Source organism: Phragmites australis, chromosome 21, assembly GCF_958298935.1.
Source record: "Phragmites australis chromosome 21, lpPhrAust1.1, whole genome shotgun sequence".
NCBI lineage: Eukaryota > Viridiplantae > Streptophyta > Magnoliopsida > Poales > Poaceae > Phragmites > Phragmites australis.
The window spans coordinates 294,473-303,488 of NC_084941.1; the positions used below are offsets into that span (position 1 = coordinate 294,473).

Consider the following 9,016-nt stretch of genomic DNA (forward strand, 5'->3'; position numbering starts at 1 on the left):
CTTCTCCCGTCTTAGGGATAGTTTTCGAAAGGACCTACGGCCTCCGAAAGTCGGACTTTCTTCTGTAAAGTTAAAACCCAAGGGTTCCCCCAACATCTAGGTACAACCATGGGCTCAAGAATGTGTCCAGATGGTTGAAAGCATTAGATACCTTGACTTTCAGATGAGGATCGCATGCTTCTGCCTTTCTATGGTTATTCTAATATACTTTTATCCAAGATCACTAGTGTATTTTTAATGCATTGTTGCGTGAATTAAAGAATCTATAGTGGATTTTATAAGAATTTAACTTTGTCTGAACTATTATGTGTTTCAATATATTTTTGGTTTTTTTTACACTAATATCAAGTTCTATAATCTGATTAAGTTTTGCTTCTGTTATCTTGGCTTGGAGCGTCAACGTCGTGGCTCAGTGCGTGTGCAGTCGTGCACTTGGACCAACGGCCGATGAGAGGGCATGCCAGCCCAACACGAGAAGGGTGGGCTATTTAGCAAATATACATAATCTGATCCAGTTACACGTATATAAATGTATAATCGTGATTTTTTTCAAAAATTATAATATGCTCCATCCAAACTTCACAAACACCAGGCCTCACGCGCACACGGACATCATCTTGTCGCCCTCGCTATCTACAATCCTTCCTCACAATCCCAAGAGCAGTCTAAAGAAAGAAAAAAAAAAGCACTGAAGAAATAATAATGTATCACCACAAGAAAATTCTACCACTGGAGCGAGAATTGACAAGAGCCGTATTTAATGGCATCATGCAGATCATGCCAGATGACACGGGATGTTTCGCGTTTTTATCCTGACTTCAATAGGAGACGCAGTCCCGAAAAGGAATACACCCAAAGAAATTCAACTAGGGCACATATCACACCTGCTGCTTTTAGCTCCAAATTTGGAGCAAAAAAGAATCAAATCTATATACATGGAACAAAATTAAAAATAAAAGTAAACTTTAACCGCAGAAAACCGCATGCTGGAATGCTTGTGTTCACAAGCAGGTACAAGGTGTGCAAATAGCCACATTCAGCATTACTGTGATGGTCATCTGACACGGTAATACCTATGCACAAACGATGTGCTGCTGGGATCCAGCTCCAGCTGCGTAAAATCATCGCCCTAGACCTGCCAACAATTGCAGATTTCTTATCACTACAAAGACACAGTGCGGCAGCACATGATACAGTGATCAGGAACCTTCAAAGGGAACGAAACAGGTTTTCTCAAGAGCTTACAGGATCAGCAGGACAGTAACGAGCCCCTCCATGATCAATAAAGTTTGGTGATACTGATACCAAAGTTTAAGAATTTCTCCCAGCGAAATTTGCATAGTTGCACCATAGCAGTTCATCTGCTCTTCCAAAAAGAAAGGAAGGTAGCTTCACGGTGGATCCGGAGCTGAAAATTGTTGAATATTTGATACGGCATCCATCACATAAGTTCTTGTCAGTGAAGAAATTATCTTGTAAATGAGGGATGAAACAAGTTGCTTGTTGGGGGGACTAAGGCCATAATGCTCATTTCATAACTATAATTAGTTAACTACAAAACCAGACACTCCTAAAAAGGACTACAACGCTAGACGTAACATACAAAAATATGAGATCGCTGTGTGCCAATGCTCAAGGTCAGTGGACAAACTACCTAGTACATCGAGTGAATAACATTCAAGGGGTATTCTAGCAAAAATCAAGTATCAACCGTATCAATGGATCAATAAGCATAAACCTGACTTCATGAAATCTATGTAATGGCATGGGCAACGGCATGGGTGACGACATTGGCAGATCAACAACTAAAACAAGGGGATTTTGAGGTATTCAAAAAATTTCAATCATACTTAATGGATCCTACCAAACTAGTATTTGTGCAGCCAATAAATAGAAGGGACTGAAACTCAGGTCAGTATCGAACAAAACTGAGAAAGCTAACATTCATTGCCATGGTTGCGAGAGTGATATGACAGGGCTTGACACAGCTGCTCCACGATCTCTAAATATAGCAGCCTTGAGCACATTATACTGATGAACAACTGAGTCGTACAAAGTCTTTGTGAATAGCTCCCTGCCCTGCATAAAAGGAAAAGGAGGGAGACATATATTCACTAACAAAATTACTGAGAAATAAACAATAATATTAAGCAAAGAAAGGCAAGGTTTCAATGAGTCAAATTAAATACCACAGTAACTTGGAAAACCTACAAACACAATGCTAAGTAATATGTACAATCATTACTAAATAAGAAGCTTTTTTGGCATAAAGCCAAAGGGATTTAAAGACCAACATAAATGGGGAACTTAACATTGCAACAGGGGAACCCAACCACCAGTCCCTAGTGAGATCTGTTAGAGTAATCCTTGTGTGTCAGTTAGTTTAACCTTTTTTTGCTGTTGACTACTGCAGCAAACAGTAGGACGGTTGTTGTGCCTATATATTGGGCTGCACCCCCCTGGTTAATGGTAAGAAAAGCTTTAGAGCTTCAATACACCTTTGGATGAGTTTCAATCCAATTAGAGGCTATTAGCAGCTATAGGCTTTTAGGTGTTCGAATAAACATCAAGAACTGCTGGCAGCGAGAAAACTCCTGTGTCTTAGAGACGGTTAGCAGCTATAGGCTTTCGGGTGTTTTTGAATAAACATCAGAAGCTGCTAACAGTGTGTGCTCGCGTGTGTGTTCATACGACCCACCTCTCACAGGATTGAATCCAACAAGATCCATAAGGTGGGCAAACATACATAATTAGAAGAAAAACAGCGGGACCAAAAAAATTGCACAATGATACAAGGACAACTTGAATTTCATCTTCAAACTTACAAGAATGGACCAATTGTTTCTGAATCATACCAGGGAGCAAAGAGATAGATGAATCAGTTTCTGATCATCCTAATTCCTAAGTAGTCTTACACGAAAGGGGCATAACTGTTGCATTAACAAGCCAATCCACTAATTTCAAATTTGCTAAAAGTTTAAATATCCTGCCACTTCACCAAATAGATCGAGTATACAACATTTGGCAATGACCCATCACCTAGTCTAGATCCTACCAGAACTTCTCAGAAAAAAGGTAAACAGAGCTGTGGAGGCACTACATCGAAAACAAACAATATATGGTCCATCTGACCGTTGGATAGTGGTTTTCCCACCCCATCTCCTAACCCCCCAATGTAATAAGTATACAAAAGTAGCTTTGAGTAAATCAGCTTAAAGCCTCACACAACTTCACAAGTATAGCCAGCTATTTACAGGCACCAAAAGATTTTGGAATGTTGATTCCTGCCAACAAATAGCCTGTTACCACAGAAAACTAGTAGGCAGAGCGTCAGCGATTCAGTGCTATGGAGAAACTAAACATGACAATATATGCAAGCATCAATCAGAACAGACCTCATCAACATTCTTGGTACGAGCAGTAATATCCCCATACTTTATTTCTTCAGCTGCTGATAGGCCTACTCCGTGGAAGGATATCATCCTTCGCTCACCAATCTCTTTCTCAACCTATTCAAGTTAAGGAGAGAAAAAACTCAAAGGAGGTTCCGCTATAAAAATATCTAAACAGATGATATAGCAACTAATAATACCTGCTGTGGTGGAGGCATAACCTTATAGCATAGCAATGATAGTGGATATATGTGCCCAGGAACGCCAGAATGCTCCAGAAGCCTCCTCATATTGTCCACTGAGGATGCATCGAATGGCGCCTGTCCTTGGTTTTGCAAGAAGTAAACAAGGTAAACATAAGGGAACTTAAGTTATGAAAGCTACAGACTTGTCAAGCATTGTCTTTGATAAAGGCACATTTCCTGTCAGCCATGTCCACAGCAGCCACTGTACCATATCACTTCCTTTGTTTGTTAAGAATGCCATTACATTGAAAATAAAATGATGCACAATAATATGTAGCAAAGCTGAAAACATGATAAGCCAATCAAACAATATGGAAGAACAAGACCAGTAGGCAAGAGAATGTACCGGGTACCATTCTCGTGTTGAAGGATCTGGGCGGTCTCTACCACCACTCGGTGCTATCCAAATTATTTGTGAACCGCCTCTACATAGTGTTGTAAAAGATAAACATTATCAAGCCCGTGCATGAGGATAGTAAAGACAACCTCATGCACTAAATGATTGCATATAGTTGCCTCATGTAAGAGAAGAAAAGTCAACTAAATAATGGTGTACAAAAAAACTTAAAAATGTAGTCACTGTTTTAAATCTATGTTCATCTGAGCACAATGAGTAATCTTAATAAAGTAGCATTGGATGCTAACTTTGATATGTCGTGAAGCAATCGTTCATAATGAGTGATTTACACTTTTAACATTTACTCTAATAAAATTGAGGTAATTACACAGCTGCTTTTGGTACAAGTTAAACACAGTTGAGTCATAGACATTTAATATTCATAGGAAAAATAATGAAAAACTAACATGCTATTGTAAGGGGAGAATACCGTAAAAGTAAGGCCATTTCCTTGAGGCTTCGAGTATTTGATCTCCTCTTCATCTCAATTAGCTCAGGATAATCATTCATATGCTTTTTTGAGTACACACAAATGAGGTTTCTGCTGGGAGAAAAATGCTTCAGTAAAAAATCAATAGGAGTAGAAGAAAGCAGAGACAACATTATCGCATATCACACAAGTTTCTGAGGTGAAGAAAAAGACCTTCCCATGCTAAATGGTTTGCAAAGAGGATCTGTAAGAACCCTATCACCAGCAACATAAACCTACAGCAGGTGGGACAATTTAACTTGATTAGGTCATATAATTCACTAATAACTTGATACAGCAGAATCAAAGAACCGCCCTACTATGTTTTCACTAATCCACGGATTGGTTTTTTCAAGAAGCAATGCAATAACTGCTGGATCTGCTTCCGTCTGATGGTTAGACATCAAAACGACATTATGACCCTGCAATGACATAAAATACTTTCAGAACATATTTTGCCGGAATCATGGATTGGAAGACAGGAGTATGTCAGGACAGCAATTACAACAATGTCATGTTTTGGTGCTTCCAGTTGTAACAGAAGTAACTTGGATGCATAAATATATGGTTCCAGATGTCTGGTCATGGATACTTCCAAAATTGTCTTATTTGTTTGAACTCATGATCTGAACGAGTCGCACATACACCCTAGCACATGTTCCTCGACGCTGAGGATCGTGTGCTTAAATACAGGAAAAAATAAAAGCTCTAAAGCTCAAGAATCCTGGGTCATGATACCCTTTGCAGGAAAATTCTATTTGCAATTTTGCATCATTTATCTTCCATCAGATATCTCTATATAATTCTCAAACAGAATAAACAAAAGTATTAGTTCCAGTATGCTCTTTGGAGAGAGATATCCATTCTCTCTTTTTAATTGCTGATATGTTGTTATTGAGTCATCAATGCACAATGATCATTTTCATTCTCCTCTTTTTCTGAAATGATCATGGACCATACAATTGAAAGAGTTTATTGCTGAAACAAGCTAATGACTGGAAGTTACAGAAGGAAACAGCTAGATGAATAGACCTGCCGGAGCTTCTCTTCCATGTCATTGAAAAGGGAAATGTTGCCAACATAGGAGTTCCTGACCATACGAAGTGAAGTTAACAACAGATGAGGGGACGATAGCAGGTCAATTTACAATATACACAAATGGAGCAAAGTCTCCTGACATGCAATGGTAACAAAGTAAAAGTCAAATATGTTACAAATAGTCCTTTATCTGTCAAGCAGAGATACATCTTTCATTAAACTAATAGTTAAAATAAGTATTAATTGATTGCTACAAAATAATTAGTGAATTGCACAAAACTACAAGTATTGTGTCATTTGTAACATAAAACTACAAGTATTGTACATAGTAACACAAAACTACAAAACCCGATTTTAATTAGATTCATCCAAAAATTGGTCTTATGTTTCTCCAACAATCCATGTGCAACCCATTTTAATTGGATTTACTCAAAAATCTGTGTAGAATTTAAACTAAAATTCTCCAAAAAAAACTACTTTTATAACTCATAATAATTGTTAGGGCCTCAAATAAAATTTCAAAAATATAAGAAAAATTACTAATATTCTTCTTATATGATGTAATAATTTCTAAAATTATTTCCAGCACTAGGTTATATGGTGAAAAAGCGAGTTCCTTTGTAACGCTACATTTATATACTTACAAAGGAACTCACTTTTTCACCATATACCTAAGGCTGAAAATAATTTTAGAAATTAATCAATCATATAAAAAGAATATTAGTGATTTTCCCCATATTTTTTGGATTTTATTTGAGGCCCTAACAATTTTTTTAGAGTTATAAAAGTAGTCTTTTTAAAGGATTTTAGTTTGATTTCTACACGGTATTTTTGGGTGAATACAATTAAAATGGGTTGAACATGGATTATGGAACACGTACGAAAAATTCTAGGATTTTTGGAGAAATATAAGACCATTTTTTCGGTGAATCTAATTAAAATCAGGTTTTGTGTGAAATTAGTACACAATACTTGTAGTTTTATGTTACAAATGGCACAATACTTGTAGTTTTGTGCAATTCACTCCAAAATAATGGCAACACGTGTCTTCCACAGCTGGAAATCAATGTCAGATAGTTTGCATTAAGCAAATATTTATCACCTTCCTCTATACAGGGCGTCGTCCTATTAAACCTGACAAAACAAAACCACCAACAATATGCTAGAAATATCTGCATAAAGCATTTAATTTATTTGGAAATATCAATCTGCAGTTGTGCTACAGACAACAATAAGTGTAAATATCATGAAAAGAAAAAAGGGAGGATCCTCAATAGTCTATCCCCTAGATAATCAATGCACACCAAATACGAAGAGCTCAGAGATTATAGTGAACACAGCTAATAGGCATGTTTCCACTCCAGTTTAAAGGAATGATCTTCATGAGAAGTACAGCAAACTTGATAGATTATTCCACTAAAGAATCGTAGATGTTGTCAGGTCAGATTTTGCCTTACCTAAAATCTGTCAGTGGCCTAATGTAGTTCTGACCAAAAACGTAATAGTCGAATGGTTCTCTGATAGCTTTGTGATAAGGTGGAAAGGTAAACGGATTCTGCAAAAGGAGGAAGCTCGATATAAAACGGCATCTTGGAGCATACAAGAACTGTCAGGGCAAATTGTGAATGTAACAGGAATAGAAAGTAGAACCTGAACATCCAACAGAACACGATCAAATAGAGCCATCATATTGGAAAGCATGATGTCATATGCATTAGGATCTCCATTTTGCAGGACCTGACAGAACGAAATATACTCAATAAAAGAAGCACAATGACCTGATAATAGTAAATAGAAAACAAATCAAAGATCAAATGCAAGAGCATTTACTGCATTTTTGTAGTTGTAATACAGCTCTTCCAGGCTGCTAGCAACATCTGCGGGCAGTTTTCCATTCTCCAGTTCCTTTCTGATTTGCAGAATGAGCTCTGCACAACGCGACAATTAAACAACTTATCAGTCTCCCCTGTAACCAATGATTTCGTATTAATGCCACAGCAAAATTTATTAATTTTTAGGTTTACTCCCCTCCTATATGAATGCGACTGCGCAAGCAATTTGGCATACACTAATACTACGATGCAGCTGCGCCATTACTAGAGTAAACCCATCAGTAGTAACAGTGGATAGCGATGCAAACGGAGTTATCAGTGTGAAACAAGAAAAAAAAATAGGGGAGATTACAAGCGCAAGGCGAACTGCATTGGGAAGCAGCATCAGCAGCAAACCAAACCTTCGTGGAGCAGTTGTGAGGAACCCACCACCTCCTCGGCGCCCATGTAGGAGGCGAGCACGGCGTCCTTGGACGGGACCTGCGGGCCCCGTCCCCCTCCGGCCGCCCTCCACGCTGCCTTGGCTTCCAGCCGGAGGGCCCCGCGACGGGAGCGCAGGAGCCTGGCCGGAGCGGCCAGGATGGCGCCCCGCGACGACGCCCAGGGCGGAGGCGAAGGGGAGGCGGGGCGGGCGCCCCCGGCGAGCGCGACCAGCGGCGGCGCGTGCATGTATGTGGTTCTAGAAACCTAATCCGAAAACCCTAGTGGGATTTGCGCACGAGTCCAGCCAGCTGCGGCAGAGGAGGAGGACGACGACGAAGCATCCACGATTTGCGCTTTTTTCCTCTCCCTTTTTTGTTTTAATTAAAAGTTTTCTCTCCACAGAAATACTCCCTTTTTATTTTATTTAAAAATGAAAAGGAGATGATATTTATAGGCCTCTTGTGTGTGTGGATAGGATTAAGGATTGTTGCACACACGTGACAAATAGTCCTTGTCTATGGCCTATCCTCCCTCCTACCTTTCCATTCCACCAATTTCGTTACTCCAAATATCCAAGCCGTGTTTCATTTAACGAAAATCGTCTTGTCTCTTCAATTCATTCTAGGTACAATGTCATGTTATTTTTAATTGTGTCACGCTTCATTTTGACTTTTTTATACAGTACCATTTCATTTCATGTTGTCTTTAATTATTCCATGTGTTACTATTAAGCAGAGTGTTATGCCATTTTATCTATCTTCATTAAACTAAATTTCTCTTTTATGCCGAACAAAAGTGAGTGGCCCTCCGTATTACCTGTGATTCCGTGAAAGACACTCGTGGGCTTCTATCAAAATTTGGACTCTTATTATGATTTGTTTCCTATAAGACCATATATACCATAGAAGATGAGAAAGAAAATGCACAAATTATTATGCTAAAATAATAAAGAGAGTTTCTCACTACATTTTATATATATATGTGTTTGTATCTACTATTTTGTTTTGTTAATCATGAGGGACAAAGAGGGTAAAGTTCTAATGCTTAGCTCCCACATATCTCCACCACACCATGCCTCCTCGCGCCCGTGGGTTGAAACACCAAAAATTTAGAAAATATCAAACCAAATCATTATCGTTATGAAACTAAACTAGACCAAATCAGTAATAGTAGCAATAGCAATCCGATCCCACCCACCTCAAAGGCAACTAAAAAAATTT

General features: G+C 38.6%; 1 protein-coding gene across 6 annotated transcripts; it reads right to left on the bottom strand.

The window, feature by feature from the left end:
* Positions 1 to 858: 858 nt before the first annotated feature.
* On the bottom strand, positions 859 to 8,194 carry LOC133902997 (glycerol-3-phosphate acyltransferase, chloroplastic). Of its 6 annotated transcripts, XM_062344326.1 has the most exons (14): positions 7,775 to 8,189; positions 7,372 to 7,469; positions 7,192 to 7,278; positions 6,999 to 7,096; positions 5,536 to 5,593; positions 4,824 to 4,925; positions 4,678 to 4,739; positions 4,465 to 4,575; positions 3,984 to 4,062; positions 3,593 to 3,712; positions 3,396 to 3,509; positions 1,943 to 2,079; positions 1,246 to 1,408; positions 859 to 1,135 (listed from the first exon to the last, which is right to left on the bottom strand). In XM_062344326.1, exons 1-12 carry the CDS (start codon positions 8,040 to 8,042, stop codon positions 1,945 to 1,947), a joined length of 1,332 nt encoding a protein of 443 aa, XP_062200310.1. In that variant the 5' UTR covers positions 8,043 to 8,189; the 3' UTR covers positions 859 to 1,135; positions 1,246 to 1,408; positions 1,943 to 1,944. The 6 variants fall into 6 exon arrangements, with proteins under 6 accessions (XP_062200310.1, XP_062200311.1, XP_062200314.1 ...); XM_062344327.1 differs by having other exon boundaries at positions 1,246 to 2,079; positions 7,775 to 8,191; XM_062344330.1 differs by lacking the exons at positions 859 to 1,135; positions 1,246 to 1,408; positions 1,943 to 2,079 and adding an exon at positions 2,788 to 3,284 and having other exon boundaries at positions 7,775 to 8,193.
* Positions 8,195 to 9,016: the final 822 nt, after the last annotated feature.

Bases quoted from the DNA above. Each gene is read 5' to 3' on its own strand.
- LOC133902997 (XM_062344327.1), bottom strand. From the start codon at position 8,042: ATGCACGCGCCGCCGCTGGTCGCGCTCGCCGGGGGCGCCCGCCCCGCC. The intron at 4,740-4,823 runs GTAGGGCGGTTC...CACCTGCTGTAG, and splicing joins CGTGGATTAGTGAAAACATA to GTTTATGTTGCTGGTGATAG. The intron at 4,576-4,677 runs GTCTTTTTCTTC...TTCTCCCAGCAG, and splicing joins AAACCATTTAGCATGGGAAG to AAACCTCATTTGTGTGTACT.